Genomic DNA, 17,463 nt, shown 5'->3' on the forward strand with positions numbered 1-17,463 from the left:
CTTAAGCCCTACAGGCAAAACATTATAGCAAGGAAATGATATTCTGTGAAAAGAGTTTGACATTCCATTGAGTGTCAAAAAATAATACATTGATAATCAACTAGGAAGGTTAATTAAAGCCTGAATTTTTTTACGATAATGGTCAGTGTCTTTTGCACACTAATACCACAATGGAAATCGAATGCCTATTGCCAAGTTGAAATGGAATTGTAATATATACTGATTTGACAAAATAAAAATGTATAATAACAAAAGTATTTCAGTCCATGCATGACCATGCTTCTTCAGCAAGCATGTAGTATTTATTAGCTAATTTCCCCTTCATTTCTTCCATTGCCAGATCTGCAGCTTCTTGAAAATACTGCCCAGCTTTTTCATAGTCAGTGCTTAGCCCAAATTTACCTGAAGGTAATATAAAAATGAAAATACTGTTAAAGCATGACATGTTTATAGTTATCTAAAGTCAACAAGCATGCATTGATCAAAGTAATGGAATCAATTGACATTGTAAATCATGCTACAACTAAATTTTGTACAGTTAACATAAAGCAGGAAACTAATTTCTAGATGCATGGGGATATGACTTTATACCTGTATTGTACATGTTTCCCAATTTGGCCATAATGATATAATCATCTTCTAACGGCACTTCACTTTCACTTTTAAGAGAGTTCAGTGCTAGAGTGTACCAGTGCGCAGCCTCTTTCCAGTCCCTCTCTGAATTCTCTCTAATGATTCACAATAATCACACAAAAATATACAACTAATACCCTGTCTCCAGTATTCTTCCAACAACAATCATTGCTTGTCTCAGACCAGTCTTGGCTGCAGACTTCAAATATTTCAGTCCCATAGCTTCATTATCTGGTGTTGCCTAATAAGAAATAGAGTATCATTCTCAAATGATACTAATAGTTTAATGAGTATTCAGTATACCTCAACAGAAAGACAGTCTAGCTCATAGTGTGGTAGTTGCCTATATATGCAACCTAACTCAAACAAGGCAGCACCTAAACACAAGTCCGCTGCTTTATGTAGATGAAACAGTGACGCATCAAGGTCAGGTTCAGAAGTAAACCTTCCTTTAGAGTGATATATTGCCATTTCATAGTGTACCTACATGTACATGCATAATGAATTTAGTAGTAAGAGTTCAGTGAAAATTGTACCTGCCCCAGATTGACATTCTTTTGCTCCAATGAATATGATTCAACAATTGTGTCACCCTCCATCAGTTCCAATGCCACACTAGATATTCTGTGCTTCACATTTTCCTGCAACTATTAATAGTAGTAGTAAAGTGGTATGGTCATGTACATAAAATTAATTAACACATACCCTAGTAACAGTTGCTTCGCTCCCTGTCTCCTTTGATTTGTCATTAAACACATCATCAGAGATATGCTTGTTTTCAATTACAGGACTAGAAAGCGATCCAGCTGTTAGATCCAAAGAAACTCTTTCAAAAACATCCGACAGGCTCTTCCTTTTACTACATAATTGCTTTGGTACTGCTTCATCATTATCTATTGGGGTGACAACTGTGGTGGTGGATACCTCCCAACTATGAGACATTAATCTAACACGTTCCTAAAAGGAAAGTACAGAGTTTAATGAGTTTAATGACAATGAAATGTACTTTGTCATGGAGGTCAAAAGAAGATAGTCCAAGTGCAGAGCAGAGAGGTGAGCAGAGATGAGATGAGAAGAATAATGCCATTCCTTTATCACCAAGATTAGCCTCACCATAGTCTTTCATGTCAAGTGTATGAATTTGTGGGTCAGTATATAAATCCCCCACTCCTAGCAATGCATACAGTGTATATGTAGTAACAGTACTGACAACATCTACCTTGAATATCAACAACAATTAGTTGGTGACCAGACTTTTCAAACGTAAAATGACTGAATGCCTGCCATTTAATACAAAAAATTACAATAATTGTTACTATACATGACAGTACCTGTGGAGTAAGCCTGTTAACATCTGAAATATAGCCACTATTTGAGTTGTATTTAATATAATTGCCTTCCATAAAATGTTCGACACAATAATTTGTCTTGCCATTCAGTGGCTCCTTCAGTGTTATAAGATAGGCTTGAAAAAAGTCAACCTGCATAAAAACATATTCAATCAACTACCAAATATTTTACAGAAAACAGGCCAAAATTAAATGAAATTCTAGAGTCAATACAAATAGGAATGAGAGTTCACATTAATTAATCAGCCAGGTAATACGCAAATTTCATTAATATAATAATTTGCTAGTGTGTCTAGCATTCATTGGTTCGGGCATTTATAAAAGAGTGAGCACAGCATGACATCATAATTACAACAGAGGTAAACATACTTTCTTTGGAGGGTTTCTTTTGTTATATTTCTCTCCCCATAACTTGGCATCCATCTGAAGTTGAACATCCTGTTTCAAAGCAGTTGCAGATTCTTCACTTTTATAACACTTAGCAACATAATTCGATGCATTGTGCCAATCAGGCTGCACTGAAAACTTGGACAACTTCTTCCTGCAATATCAGTGTGGCATCAAAATCGATTTATAATTATAATAGTCGTCAATATATCTACTTACATTCTATAGCATTCCCTCATAGCACCAAAAGCAAAGGGCTAAAATTAATAATCTATAGTAACCTAATCTCATATACACCTAACTAACTTTTTCCTGCATTTTAATCAACACTTCATCTTGCCACCATGACTTCGATCTAGGATTATAAACATGTCGGATTGCCACTCTTTCGGGGAGAGAATCAAAATCTATATCTTCCCAAGGATCTTCTAAGGATTTAACTTTCTTTACAGCTTCTTCCCAATGTTTCTTGGCCAGAATCGACGCCATAGCGGAGTGAAACACAATCCGAGGTGATCCTCCTAGGCTTTACAATAACATACAACATGCAGGCAATAACTAGCTCCACCCACACAAAAAGTTCTTTTAAATTTTCAATACATTCTTGATTGTACAAAATAAGAAGAAAATAGACACAATTCAGTGGTTCCTGTAATTATGAGATCTACTACTATGAGACTTGGTCCTCTTGGGGCTTTTGGAAGATGATCTTCCTCTTTCCTTTCCATGATCACGTTCCTTTCTTCTAGGACTCCTGGAATACTTTCGTCTTTCTTTTTCATTTTTTCTGTGACTTGAGTCAAATTTTCTTCGCCTAGGACTCCTTGAGGTCTTTCTTGTATCACGGTACCCTCTTCTTGGCCTTGGACTACTAGATCCTTCTCGATTCTTATAATCTCGATCTTGCTTTCCTTTTCTTTTTTCAGGTATGAGATCTTTGTCATCAAATACCATTTCGTATTTGTCATCTACTGGTGAAGGTTGGCTTGGAATCGGTTTGTTGTGCTTTGTTTTTGCTAGAGACTGACTGAAGTCAACATGTATCCTGCGGTCATCAATAAGGACATTATCCATTTTAAAATAAGCTTTGATGCAGTCGTCTTCAGTCTCAAACTCAATGAAAGCATACTGAAGTGAATCCCCTGTCTTTTGATCTCGAATCACTTCACAACTCAGAATTGGGCCAAATCGTGAAAATATTATCTCTAAATCTTCTGAAGAGGTAGCCGGATTTAGCTTGCATACAAATAAAACATTTTCTGGAGGCTTAGCATCGGCATCAGGTATGTCACCAACCATTTCGAGAATATGAGCATTTGCTTTACTTTCCTTTAGAGCGATAGCTTCCTGTATTTCAGCGGCACTTTTACCTTCAAACTCATCAATGTCTTCATCTACCCCAATATGATTAGTATCAGTGAGAGTGGCCGGAGGGCTAGGCGAGCGACTAGGGGGAGCAAGATCAGGTGGATCAGGGTAAGGATCCTCCAGTATCACAGTGTGCAGTATACAAACATCTTGTAGAGGCCTCCCATCTTTATCAACCGGTGACTGACTTAACTTTCCTAATACATCATTGCCCTCGGCTACTTCACCAAACACGCAGTGCTTACCATCCAGGTAATCCAGGTTTTCCCTCAGTGTGAAAAAGAATTGAGAAGTGTAACAGTTATTCTCATTTGTGACCATTGATACAGTCCCCAGTTTGGCATGCTTCAATCGAGGCACAGCTTCACTCTCTACGTATTTAAAGCCCTCTCCTTTCAGAGCACCCAACAAACTAGTCCCACCTTCACCTGTAGCAGTCGGATCACCAGTTTGAGCTATAAAGTTGCTCTGCACGTTGTAAAAAAGACAGTAATTATAATACTTGAGTTTACAAAGCTTTAAGAAGTTAAGACATGTCTTTGGCCTCTCTTTAGTGTACAGATCTACAACCAAATCTCCCACAGACGTCTCTATCAAAACCGCCATTTTGTATCCGTGATGATAAATTCTCAGCTCCTCCCTCTTCCATTCAACTACTCCACCTCAATGAATCGAGGCCACCTTCATTGAGCTCATTCACTGTAACTTGCTCATTTACTGTCCGCGGTGATGGCAGATGAGTCACCAGCTAAACGAGCGGTTCTAGAGTTACAGAAGATCCCAGGAAACGACATATGTGCAGATTGTGGCAAAATGGGTATGTTGTAGATAATTGGCCTGCTTTTTTGTATAAAATATTATATATATTACAATGCTCATTAAATTTGGGAATTGTTTAAGTAATTTGAGGTTTGTGTTTTGTCTCCAAATGACACATTACAGATTCATTGTTAAGATACAACAGATTATGAATAGGTGTTTGTATGATACATGTAGCCATTAGTGGGTACGGTTGAGAAATGCTGTGGAATGTTGAGTTAGTTCTTATTACAACTAAGAGCTGCTGACTCAAGCCATTAGGTACATTCTTCCTTAGTTGAGTAACCAGCTAGTAATTATTGAACTGGGAAATGTAGTGTGTCTTTAGAGGTTTACTGATTGTAATCTAGTGGTTTGAGATTTCACATTAAATATTGTGATAAAATGAAAACTCTATTTTGCACAGACCCTGTTTGGGCAGACGTCAGCTTTGGAATATTTATTTGCATTGATTGCAGTGGGATACATAGGGGACTAGGTGTTCACATTTCTAAAGTTAAATCAGTACAGTTAGACCAGTGGACTGAGGAACAAGCAGAAAAAATGAAAGAAATGGGTAATGTGAAGGCTAAAGAAATTTGGGAAGCAAAGGTACCACCATGTTGGAAGGCTCCTACACCAGATGACTGTTTGTGAGTTTATTTATGTCTTATATTGCTTGAGTATGTACACATGGTGTCAAGAATAGTTTTGAATAACTTCACTGTTTTGTTTATTTGTATTTTGGTATTTTGAACTCTTAGCTAATTTAAAATTCTTACCATAAGTATGTTTGGCTGTCATTACTGTAAAGTATAATAATATCCTATAAGCTTTTCATTCTCCTCCTAGGTTTTTGATTAAATTGTAAAATAGAATAGCTTCCTTAGTGTCAAATCACACGTCATAGTTTATTTTGACAAAAGTTACATTGTCTTTCAATTTATTATTATCATGATCATTATTGTAATACTTTGGGTTAGATTTAATGCTGCACAGTAACACATGGAGAGTAATGTTAACTTTGTAGTAAACTTGTGATAAGTGCATACCAATGAGAAGACATAATTTGTTATTAAGATACATGTATGATATTTGTTTTGTGAGACCTACCACTGCCACAAGCAGTTACATGGTTCATCGTGTCAAAAATTTGATTTGTCATTGTTTTGATAGCCTTCTTTATTTATAGAATGTTTGCATATTTTATAAGTGCATGTATATTGTGATTTATCTAAATTACCTCTCTTTTTGATGTAAACTTATGTTCTATACTCATAATAAAGCCAGTTTTGTGATGCATGTATTTATTTATTGATAGAGTGTGTAGAGATCAATGGATTAGAGCCAAGTACGAAAGGAAAGAGTTTATAATTGAAACTAAAGATTCAGACAAACCATATTTACAAGGTAGATTTTGTTATGCTTTGAGCATTTGTTGTAATGTGTTCATGCAGGCTTAAAGAAGGGATTTCTTCATAAGAAAAAGAAAATTGACAATGTATGGCAAAGTCGATTTTTTGTTTTGGAAAGGGATTCGTTAAGTTACTACAAAAAACTTCAGGTTATTTATTTTAATGTTTAGTTTTAGTATAATACATTTATATGTAGGATGTGCATCCTGTTGAGACTATTCCTCTTGACAAGATTAATGTGACTTTGCAAGGACAAACGGGCCATCCAAATGGGATGCAAATAATTGCTCTTATCAAAGGAAAATCCAGAAACATATTTGTATATGCTGAGCAAGGCATTGTATGTTCTAAACTTTGTAAATTACATCATTATTTGATAAATTCACACAGGATATTATCCACTGGTTCTGTGCAATCAGAGCTGCTAGGCTAAATTTTTTAAGAAGAACCCACCCTCAAATTCCAGAAGAACAAGTAAGGCTATGATTTCTATTGCATAGTGATAGACGTATTTGCTTACTGATTTCAACTTTGTTACTACTGTATAGTGGGAAATTTTCATGGCCCAAAATTTTTTTGTGGATTTTGCGGTTTTTTTTTAATTCACAAAAATAAAATCCGCAAAAATCAATTTAATATGCTTCAAGATGGCTTAAAAGTACAAAACCACGAAAATTAAAGCCACAAAATTGATTTTTAGATGGACCTGAGAAAATTTTGAGCCACAAAATTCTTGCTATTAACTTACTACATGTACATGTATGCCACATTATTACAATTATGTGTTGTGTAATTGATAGTGTCAATTGAATTTTCTTTTTAGCTTTATCCATTACTTTCAAGAGATTTTGTTAAAACTGGTTATCTTCATAAGACACCAGCGAATAAAACAGTAAGAGAAATTATTGTTGTGCTTTGCATTGATTTAAATGCTTGTAGAGATTTCAGAAACGATTTTTTGTCCTTGATGATAGGAGAGTAATGTACTTTGAAAAACCAACAGTAAGTGCAGTTAATTGTGATAATGTCCTTATGTACAAGTAATTAAACTAATTATGATTTTTTTATCTATTGTACAAGTACAGTATATGCAAGCAAATTATAGTCCTTGACATAGAATTTTTATTTGAAGGGGTAGTTCCTTTATGCCACTTATTTGTAGATTGATGTGTTTATAAGATGTTGTGCAGATGTGCAATGTTATTCCCTATGATAACACAAGTGGACATGTTTATGTAGCATCCTACAAGTGTATGTATAGTTGTTGGAATGTCTACAATATCATAGGGTTTTAGTCCATGATTATGCTTAGTGCAACTTTAGAACCGTAAGGTGCATTACAATTTTTGATATGTTAACTCAACACCTTTAGCTGTGTATACAATTTTTAGTGCCACTTCATTATACTTGTAACATAATGCACTACTGAGTACTGAGCAGTGTGAATCTGTCAGCCTGTCACCATAGTAAATTTAATACCGTATAGCGAGTTTATTTGAGAATAACAAATTTTGCGAATTTTGTGGATTTTTGAAGATTTGTGAAATTAAATTAATTTAGTATGATACAAGATGGCAGAAAAGTAGCAATTCGGGAAAATTAATTCCGTGAACCTCCGGATACAAGCCATTCACGAAAATTATTATCCTCAAAATAAACCCGCTATGTGGTAGATTTGAAATAAGATGTTTATTTGGATGTATTAGTTAACATTGTTGCACATTCTAGTGATTACAAGTGATTTGTTGTTTAGGATCCTTTTCCACTTGGTGAAATTGTACTTGGTAACCCATCAGAAGGCTATTCTGTTGATGAATCCGCTCCTCATGAGCTAGGAGCTGGAGAAAATGCTTTTATCTTAAACACTCCAACAAGAACCTTTCCATTGCTTGCAGAAACTTCAGAAGACAAGTTGTCGTGGTTGACGGTATTAAGAGCAGCTCTCGAGAAGCCTAGAGATGCAATTTTATCTTCAGAAAATCTATCCTATCATACAGAGTGAAACATTTTATCGTAATTATTAATTTATAATTATTATAATCATTGATTTTGGATTAATTATTTTATTCTGTGGTATTAGATCATTTTTACTACTGATTTTGGAATAACGATAACTTTATTGCTTCAATACTGCTTTTAAAAAATGTACAGTTATTGAAAAACCACACCCATAAATTAAACAGACTAGCCTATGACTCGCTGAAGAAGAGTACGAGGATGTCTGGAAGTGAGCGCTCACTGCTTGAGCAAGCTCTGAAGGAGGATGGCAATAATTTGTGTGCAGATTGTGGGAAAAAAGGTATCTGCCGTGTTATTTTGCTAGTACAGCAAATTTAGCGGATTGTATTTAGGACCAGATTGGGCATCCGTGAACTTGGGAATATTCATCTGCATCGATTGTGCTGGTATTCACAAACGACTTGGCACTTCAGTATCGCACATTAAATCTGTAAAGCTAGATCAATGGACACAAGATATGATACAGGTATGATGCTAATCTATACAGCCATAGATAGCCGGCTTCATCACTAGTCTGTCATCACCCAGGATGTTGGCACTATGTAATTTGTACACTTGACTAAGAACTGTGCCAATATTATTGTTGCAAAGTTGTTGTGTGTGCGCTTGCTAGATTTCTCTGAATTTTTTTGAAAGAACGAATGACTGATTAGATGAAATTTAATTTACATTCCCTGTTATATGATCCTAATTCCGTAAAAAATGTAATGCTACATACAATGTAGGACATGATATCTGTTGGCAATATTGAAGCAAAGAAAAAATGGGAGCATAAAGTACCCATTATATGGCCAAGACCTACTCCAGATGATAAATTGTAAGTGACTTCCTGTTCTAGTGCATCAGGCCTACAAGTTATTACAATGACACCAATCAACTGACAAAGCAATTACTACACATAATGCACACACATTACAGGATGTGTAGAGAACAGTGGATAAGAGCAAAGTATGAAAGAAAAGAGTTTGCACCTTCAGCTCCTGAAATTCTTCGACCTTATTTAACAGGTAAAAATGAATTATTTTTGCCACATAAAACTGTAATGCTCATGCTTGTAGGTCTTAGACAGGGATTTCTGCACAAACGAAAGAAGAAGAGTGACGAATGGAAGTCACGCTATTTTGTTTTAGATGAGGAAAATTTCAGCTACTTCATTAATTCTCAGGTACATGTATACCTGTATAATTATCAATCGTGTGTGATTTGAAGGATAATGAAAGACAAACAATCTTTGTGTTCTGTTGTAGGATCGTAAACCTAAAGCTAGTATACCCCTGCTTGGACTTAATGCCATGTTTGATGCACCAGGCTTAGAGGATCACAATCACTCAATGTTGATAACATATCGAATACGTGGCAAGTCTAGGAACTTGTTTGTTTACACTGATAGTGCAAATGTAAATAGATTACCTTTTGACATGATGAATAGTTAACTTTTATAGGAAATGATGGATTGGTTTTTGACCATAAGATCTGCTAAATTAAAAGCTCTCCGTCTTAAGTATCATGCTCCTGATGAAGAAGTAAGAGTATTACTTATGGTTTTAGTGTACTAATACTTGCAGTTAATAGATAAAGTTACTTGGAATTTTACACATGCTGGTTACATGTACAAAATGCCTCCTAATCAAAAGGTAACAAAATTGCTGTGTACTTGGTATTATTCACACCTATAGAAACTTCAAAGAAGGTTTTTCGTCTTGGATAAAAATAATCTTAGATACTATGATAAACCCAAGGTATATAATTATTAATTTTTTAAATTTTATGATACTTTTATAATGTTTCAGGATGCATATCCTCTTGGCGAGATTCTGATTGGACCTTCGTCTGAAGGATTTTTGGTTTCAGAATCAGTCCCACATCATCTGTCTGAGTACAATTACATTTTTGTGCTTCAGGCGCCTCATAGATGCTTTCCTCTAATGACTGAATCAGAACAGGACAAAAAGCATTGGATGACTCTTTTGCAAAACGTTATTGAAGGATCAATGGATAAGTTGGATGATGCTCCTGATGATGCTTATGTGACATATGAAGATGAGAGAGATCATTCTCTCTCAATTTGATCATTAATTTTAATTCATTAAATCAAAATTTGTAGCAACTGCATTTTCATTCTTATTATTGGTGTTAGTGAAATTAGTTTGTGATAAGCATATTTAAATAGTTTTTATTGGAACAAAGAATATTAAAATTTATGAGTAATACTAAACAGACTATGAATAAACAAACAATGTTAAGTTCCATTTAAAACAAGTCTAAACTATCATCTTGAGAAAAAAACATTTCCAATTCTTCTTCAGTTAAATACTTCTCACCATTATCAGCAAGTGAATTTTCCATTTCTTCAATACTTGCAACCTTATTCTAAAGTAATAAATGTAACAAAAAGTAATGTAAAACCACACTTACTATAAGTGATGGGCTAACAATGACTCCACTTTGCACTAGTTGAGCTATCCTTTGACGGCATGCCAGTTGAGCTACTCTTTGACGGCATGATAGATCTCCATCTAATGTGGTAGCTGATATCTTCTGACTGCCAGATTCTAATGCAGTAGGTAGCACAGAACAATCTGAGTTTTCAGATGAGAAAGAAGAGTCCAAAACTCTTTCTTTAGTTTTGTCAACTTCAGAGAGAACAGATTCGTCATTCACAATTTCAAGCTTCCTCTTCTTGGTTCCTCTTACAGATCTGTTCATGTAATAATTCAAGATCCCATGACGCTGACTCAATACAAGTTTATACTTATCCTGGCATGGGCTTATGAGTGAGCGATGATAGACACTTGTCATGTCTACTGGAGAGTGTTGAGTCTGACCAGGTGGAAGGTACTGTGTCAATACTGACTTATCATTAATAAAGTCATCGTTAAGATCATATTCATCCATGTCAGCTTCATTAGCGTCACTTGATCCTGAGCTATCAGGATTATCTGCTTCCTTGTTAATAAAATCTTCAGCATCAATAGTATCTGCTTCTTCTATGTCTTGTAATAATCTAATGGCAGGTTCTGAATTATTTGGTGTTGGGGAACGTAAAAAATTAGGTTGCCTGATTGTCACACGCCCACGTAATCTTTTAGTGACCAGTTTCTTCAGAAAGACATCTTCACTATCGGGTGTTTGCAGATGACGAGGAACTGGAGAATCAAACTGGTTTTGAGGAGAATTTGAAATCAAATGTGACGATGTTTGTTGCAGAATCTTTGTGCTTTGAGGTGTGGAACAAGTGACTGCCTTGTGACATTTTTGTGCCACAGGACTTTCTGGTATTGTACAAACGACATCTGTTGCTAAAGTACCATCTTCTAGCACTTCTCGTTGACTATCTAAGTGATGTGAAGGTGATCCGTTACAAAAACTGTTGTGGTTGACAGTGCCTTGTCTTTCATCCCTCATCTGTATGCCTTTATCATCAGATCTAATATGCTGTGTAGACATTACATCATCTAACCAATCCAGTGTATCTATAGCTGGAGGTAGAGGAACAGATCTTTGACTGGAAGTTACATTGTTACACAAGTTCAAACCTGAGCCAGCATCATTAACAGGGCTATGAATCATATTCTGATCAGTTATGAGGCTTGTATTACAATCATCAAAGCTTTTCTGATTTTTTGGCATGGCATGATCTAATGATTCATCATTTGTCTGTAAGTTATCGACAAAAGTAAGAATATTTTTTAGAGCGTCACAAGACAGTGAATGACTTACAAAATGAGTAGCTGTTGGTGCTGTCAGCAAATGTGTCCAGCGGCTTAAACAAACAAGTGATCGATTAGCAATGGTAGGAGTAGGCTCAAGTTTACATTGACCTGATGATAACAGAAGCTTGGGAAATAAACAGCTAATCATGCCAGTTTCAATTGACTTTGCTTCATGTTCCGTCAAAGCAAAATTACTATGCCAGTATGCTAATTCACTTGACGTCAGAAACACTCCTTTCGGATCATTCTTCAAATAAATCCCAATATTCTTAGAAGTAGGAAACTTGGCAGTAGTTTTAGGAAGCTTCTGTTTACTATTAAATTTTTCAATTTCAATGAATCGCTTATCAACCTTAGGAAATAAATGACGTGGAACCATTCTTGGACTAAACTGGAACATAGTCAAAGACTTGGAGCCATCCCTGATAGCACGATGAACACTAGCCTTGTTGGATTGACTTTTAAGATAAATCTAAAAAGAGAAAAGAGAGTGTGCCAAATAATAAAATGGACAAAAGAAAAGAATCATAATCACACCTGTTCTTCTTTTCCCTGGCTTACAATGACCACAATTCTTCCTTGCCTCTTTCGTCCAGTACGACCCATTCTTTGTATCAAACGGACAGGAGATTTGTGAGCATCAAAACAAACTATCAAATCTACTTCCCCAATATCAAGCCCTTCTTCACCAACACATGTAGATACAAGTGTATTATAGCCACCTTCACGAAACTTCATTATGACCTATTATACGACTAATGTAAATCATACCAGGGCTAATATTTTTTGGAAACATAAAATTCCAAGTAAAGAGTTACAGTGTTATTACAAAGTTGTTTGTTTACCACACCTGTATCAACAGGAACATTTGTATACAGTGTAACTCAAAGGAATGAAGAGCATTACAAGTCTATAACATACCATAATCATACAAGTACATATAGGTAAAATTTTGAGAAATCTTTGTAATTAAAGAGTAATCCATGGTGACATGGTTTAATTAATAGTTTGATAAGTCAGCAGTTCACATACTATACCTCTTAATTTGAGCAATACACATACAGTAATTCATCATAAAAGCAGATGCACTATTGCCACTAAGATGAAGCACTATGGTGCAATGGACTCGCCTGCTGGAATTCACCTGAGTGATATGTATTACTTGTACTGTGATATTTTAAGCAATTTGAAAAAAATTATTATTATTGACTGCATAGTTATAATGATAATTAAAATAAGCTATGGGTGTGGTCAACAACTAACTAAATCATGGCACATGGGTAGGAGAAAGAAGAAAAGCTGAAATTTATTTTAGCATCTGAAGCTCTATTCCAAGAAAGAGTTGGCTTAGAAAATTTTTCTAGATATTTAAAAGAGACTGAGAGAGTTTAGTTGTTCCTGCTTTCCTCAGTGCCGCCTGAAAAATTCTCAAAGAGGCTAAATCACAAAGTTTGAGCAACTGTAACTCACAAACAACGAAGTTAGGACAAAATCGTTGTTTTTGTTTTTCGTTAGATGGGATTTTCTACCTCTGAAGCAAATCTCAGCCCTGTAGAGTGAAACATGAGCTCTCACCTGAAGAGAGGTCCCCTGGTTTAGCAGTTCATAGCTTTTGGTGCCATGGGATGCTACAAGAGCATAACTAGATGAAAGAAAGCAACTTTATCTGTTGCTAGAAGAAGAAATAGAGCTCTAGACTGCTCAGACAAAAAGATAAGTTTTTTACAAATCAATTAAACTGTGTGGACAGAATGACAACCCAACTGCTTAGTACCCGCCTACGCAAGCGTGGCGAGTCCAATAATGATACAAGCCTACAAAATATTGCCACAAAGTAACAAATCAGTGCACAATGTGAAATTAAATTTATTATGTGAAAAAGTGATAATGCCTAGTTCCTATACAAACCATTAAGGAAAATGGGCATGATACTTTGTCTCACAATTTAATGGAAAAAGGATTACACAACAAAGTCAAAAACTGTACATGTAAAATGTACTACATGTAAAATAACATGTACAGAGATAAATTTGCAACAATTTGAAAAGGTGGTCAAGACCATAATTGTTCATTTTTCAATTCATGCACAAAATATTTGACTGCAAAAACCATGTTTACACATGGTTATTAATAACTTCTAAGTAATGCACTGATTACTATCACCTAGACAGAACCCGTACTATTAATATTAAGTCTTATAGTAGTCTTGAATTCTTGATGCCAAGGGATAACAGGTTTTTGTAAGGTGTCTAGACACTGCACATACATTTACACATTATAACACTTTCATTCAAAGTCTGGGTTGACACACATCACAAAATGCAATGCAAAGTAAAATTTGGCCAACTTTGTGCACTATCTGTGTCATAAAGGTTACATCATCAATGCAATTTTGACTGTACGTCAACTATAAACATGCAGGATTAAGATAACTAATAACCAGTCCACACATACATGTACATGTATGCCTTAGAAAAAGTTTGCGTGCGTGGTCACTGTAAATAAAGTGGCAATAGCAAACCTTGAAAAGTCTTAATGAAAGCAGATTATACATGTACATGACTACATGTAGGTATGCAAATTTTAAAGACATTTTAACAGTTAACACTAAAGCTTCAGCTCTATAGCAACTATTTGATGCACTTTGTCAATTAATTAAGGCACTAGGTAGAAATAAAAAATACATTATCACAAAAGGCTACATGTTTAAGCTGACATAGTATCATTTTGATTTTCCATTATTATTTCACAGTATCAGGGCAATTACATGTAAAACTCCAAATTCCAAAATGCAAACTATAGGTACTACATAATTAAGCATAAAGGAGTTGCATCACAATAACAAGGTAAGTGCAACATGTACATGTACATGTAAGTATGCAAAAACCATATCTATGCATAAGCTCACTTCAATTTGCTCTTTTTGAGTTTGTCCTTTGCCGCCACTCTTGTTTTTACCAGTTGATGAATGACCAATAAAACTCATAACTTGAATGACTGGAAAATGTCGAGATAACATGTCTGCTATTTCACGGACACTTTCCCGGTATTGGGAGAAAATCATGACTTTGGTTGGTGAACCACTAGAACTTTCAAAATGTGATAAAACAACTTTCTCCAATTCCTTTAACTTAGGATGACTATAAAAAAAATCAGCTGTTGGCTTCACTGAGGGGCAATACATAGAGCTGTTCAACTGTAGGCTAGTATTGACAGCTTCAGTCATTTTGCTGTCCAGGAATGACATCATTTTTTTGAAGTCATGACTATAAGAGAGCTCCATTTTAGCTCTTGAATAACCTTCAGAAACACTTTCTTTGAGAAAAACATAAAAGGAGCGCATGCCATGTTGAAGTAGAAGCTCATAGGCATGAAACAGAGAAATACAAAGACAAAATATGCCTTCAATAGCACTGGCCTAAAACACAAAAAATTAAAAATATTATCACTATTAATTATGCTACCTGAGCCCCACTTGGACACAATTTTCTAAAACTTTCACGAGCCTGCAACATTTGAAATTTGCCCAATCTGTCAACATCAGTAGAATAAATGAGATTCTGACGGGCCAAACGACTTAAAAAATTAACAAGCATCTATAATCATATTAAAAAATAATCATTTGCAGCTGCAATACTTTCTTAAAAGATTCCCTGACTTGCAAAATTTCCTCATCTAAAGGTACAACAATCTTTTCCACTTTCCTTCCATGATTGTATTGTTGGATGTCTAGCGAATCTTCACATCTCAACTCAATGTGAGCGATTTGAAGGTTATCAATAACTTGCTGAACTGCCTATTTTAACAAAACATCTAAAAAACATTATCATTCTGATCAACAAACCTTAAGATCACTACCAGGAGTAGCAGAGAGAGCTAAAACGCGTACAGTAGCATTTGCACTAATCAGCTTCTTGATTACCTGAAGTAATTAATTTCAAAGAGTACCTTAAGTCCACTTTTCATGCACATTAATAGCATTTTTATTGCAATGGTTCACAATTCTAAAAATTTTCTTTTCATTTTACCCGTAACTATAATGACAGTGTTTAATAATGAGTTCACTGAAATGCCATGCAGATTGGTCACAAAATTAAAAGAGGGCTTAAGGTATCATAACAAAGAATTTTCAATTACTAATTTACTTGACAATATGAATGATTTCCTAAAGCTTTGTGTGCTTCATCAAACACAATACAACAAATGTCCTCAGCATTACAGGTTTCCTGGTTGAGGTCATTCTGCAGAACTTGAGGAGTGAGATAAAACACTCGTTTTGTATTCCAGTGGTGATTTCTGTCTTTTGGAGCCACCGACCCTGTCATTTCTATTGTGTCTTCCTGAGGAATACCTAGAGTGAAGTATAAAATATCTGTATTATATCTGACACAAGTTGTTACCATTATATCTGGTAATCTTTAGACAAAAAATCATACATTTTATTTTTACACAGTGGTTCCTGTCTGAAAATTAACAATATATAAAACTAAAAATATCTTAGAAGGATCCTACAAAGTACCTGTGTTTCAAAAGCTACCATGTTTATTAGACTGTCTGCCAACTGCCGCGGGAGAGATACTGTACAATGTACATGTACATTGAAAGAAGATGATAATGCTACGTTTCTTGACAATGCAGGTGGTATCTGCAGAAAATTTTGTATACAAAAATTACACATGAATAAAACTTTCATAAATTTTAAGTCCGCACAAAGCTTTGCATTCCAAAATTAAATAAAGATAAAAATTACCAGATATACATTATACCAAGAGTAGATAATAATTAGAGGAGAGTGTCCTACTGGCTATAAGGTCTGCTTCATCACGTCGTAGAATTGAAGAGTCACATTCAGGATATTTCTGTATTTTATTTAAGTAGTTATAGTTATTGCTAGTTATTTTCAAATAACTACTAAAAAATACTGAAAATATCCTGAATGTGACCCTTCAATTCTACGCTGTGATGAAGCAGGGGGTATTGCACAGTAGGACATTCTCCTCTAATTATTATCTACTCTTGATGCAATTAATAAATGAAAATTAAACTTGTAAAATTTAATTACCCATAATGTTGTAACAAGCTTCAACTTGCTGAGAAACAAGGGGCTTTGTTGGTGCCAGGAAAATGACCTTCTTACAAGGATACCAGCGATAGAAATTATACATCACAACTGCAGCAATAAACGTTTTCCCAAGGCCAGTAGGAAGAGATACAAGTGTATTTTTAAAGAGGCATTTATTCACGATGTTGAACTGATAATCACGAATTGGATAGTTGGTAGGGTATATATAAGACTGGCCTGCCTCGTAATCAAAACCAGGAATATCTTCATAAACACTAGAATTGTTCACTGTGTGCCGCTCAGGACTCGGACAGGGCTTGGAGTCAGCAACAGCATCATCAGCTTCCCAATCATCAGCAAAGAATTCATCAACTGGTATCATAGAAAAGTCGAAATCATCATCAGTAGAATCAGAATTGTTATGATCATCGAGTGGATTTTGGGCCTCTTCCATGTGTTTGGCATAATTTCAATGGAATGGATATGGGTGGACTTTGAAACAATTGGTAATCACGTGACATGCAAATCACGTGTAAACACGTGGTTCACAAAAATCAACTTCCTTACTTTCAAAGCCTTCCAGTCCACCTCATAAACAGTTATTTGAATCATAGCATTTGTCATTTAAGTAAATTAAATATTCCAAACAAGGGTATTTTGTGTTAAAAATTACCAAGTATCAATACTGCATGTGTAGTTCCTGTTATGTAAACCTCAGC

The 17,463-nt window shown here is 35.2% G+C and overlaps 5 protein-coding genes across 7 annotated transcripts; 2 read left to right on the top strand and 3 right to left on the bottom strand.

Moving 5' to 3' along the window:
* Window positions 1-196: 196 nt before the first annotated feature.
* Window positions 197-2,938, bottom strand: LOC100639147 (eukaryotic elongation factor 2 kinase-like). Its single transcript, XM_003385454.3, has 12 exons — window positions 2,676-2,938; window positions 2,589-2,626; window positions 2,352-2,523; window positions 1,965-2,114; window positions 1,853-1,913; window positions 1,640-1,803; window positions 1,339-1,590; window positions 1,170-1,280; window positions 937-1,116; window positions 771-874; window positions 592-728; window positions 197-402 (listed from the first exon to the last, which is right to left on the bottom strand). Exons 1-12 carry the CDS (start codon window positions 2,856-2,858, stop codon window positions 260-262), a joined length of 1,695 nt encoding a protein of 564 aa, XP_003385502.1. The 5' UTR covers window positions 2,859-2,938; the 3' UTR covers window positions 197-259.
* Window positions 2,939-2,949: 11 nt separating this feature from the next.
* Window positions 2,950-4,365, bottom strand: LOC100639273 (peptidyl-prolyl cis-trans isomerase-like 4). Its single transcript, XM_003385455.3, has one exon. It carries the CDS (start codon window positions 4,341-4,343, stop codon window positions 3,009-3,011), a length of 1,335 nt encoding a protein of 444 aa, XP_003385503.1. The 5' UTR covers window positions 4,344-4,365; the 3' UTR covers window positions 2,950-3,008.
* An 85-nt stretch (window positions 4,366-4,450) lies between these two features.
* LOC100639401 (arf-GAP with dual PH domain-containing protein 1-like) lies at window positions 4,451-8,078 on the top strand. Its single transcript, XM_003385456.3, has 9 exons — window positions 4,451-4,554; window positions 4,963-5,188; window positions 5,857-5,945; window positions 5,993-6,099; window positions 6,147-6,290; window positions 6,341-6,424; window positions 6,774-6,842; window positions 6,890-6,952; window positions 7,704-8,078. The coding sequence occupies exons 1-9, from the start codon at window positions 4,467-4,469 to the stop codon at window positions 7,950-7,952; spliced, it is 1,119 nt and encodes a 372-aa protein (XP_003385504.1). The 5' UTR covers window positions 4,451-4,466; the 3' UTR covers window positions 7,953-8,078.
* Window positions 8,079-8,113: 35 nt separating this feature from the next.
* On the top strand, window positions 8,114-10,155 carry LOC105312245 (arf-GAP with dual PH domain-containing protein 1-like). Its single transcript, XM_011404740.2, has 10 exons — window positions 8,114-8,249; window positions 8,302-8,435; window positions 8,695-8,786; window positions 8,888-8,976; window positions 9,028-9,134; window positions 9,217-9,366; window positions 9,412-9,492; window positions 9,535-9,603; window positions 9,646-9,708; window positions 9,760-10,155. The coding sequence occupies exons 1-10, from the start codon at window positions 8,168-8,170 to the stop codon at window positions 10,036-10,038; spliced, it is 1,146 nt and encodes a 381-aa protein (XP_011403042.1). The 5' UTR covers window positions 8,114-8,167; the 3' UTR covers window positions 10,039-10,155.
* Window positions 10,112-17,450, bottom strand: LOC100639527 (Fanconi anemia group M protein). Of its 3 annotated transcripts, XM_019994862.1 has the most exons (11): window positions 16,745-16,817; window positions 16,202-16,327; window positions 16,083-16,145; window positions 15,828-16,033; window positions 15,527-15,604; window positions 15,320-15,478; window positions 15,147-15,278; window positions 14,591-15,100; window positions 12,220-12,426; window positions 10,385-12,154; window positions 10,112-10,339 (listed from the first exon to the last, which is right to left on the bottom strand). In XM_019994862.1, exons 3-11 carry the CDS (start codon window positions 16,114-16,116, stop codon window positions 10,220-10,222), a joined length of 3,216 nt encoding a protein of 1,071 aa, XP_019850421.1. In that variant the 5' UTR covers window positions 16,117-16,145; window positions 16,202-16,327; window positions 16,745-16,817; the 3' UTR covers window positions 10,112-10,219. The 3 variants fall into 3 exon arrangements, with proteins under 3 accessions (XP_019850421.1, XP_019850422.1, XP_003385505.1); XM_019994863.1 differs by lacking the exon at window positions 16,083-16,145; XM_003385457.3 differs by lacking the exons at window positions 16,083-16,145; window positions 16,202-16,327 and having other exon boundaries at window positions 16,745-17,450.
* Window positions 17,451-17,463: the final 13 nt, after the last annotated feature.

Source organism: Amphimedon queenslandica, unplaced genomic scaffold (genome assembly GCF_000090795.2).
Source record: "Amphimedon queenslandica unplaced genomic scaffold, v1.1 AMPQUscaffold_13463, whole genome shotgun sequence".
Lineage (NCBI taxonomy): Eukaryota > Metazoa > Porifera > Demospongiae > Haplosclerida > Niphatidae > Amphimedon > Amphimedon queenslandica.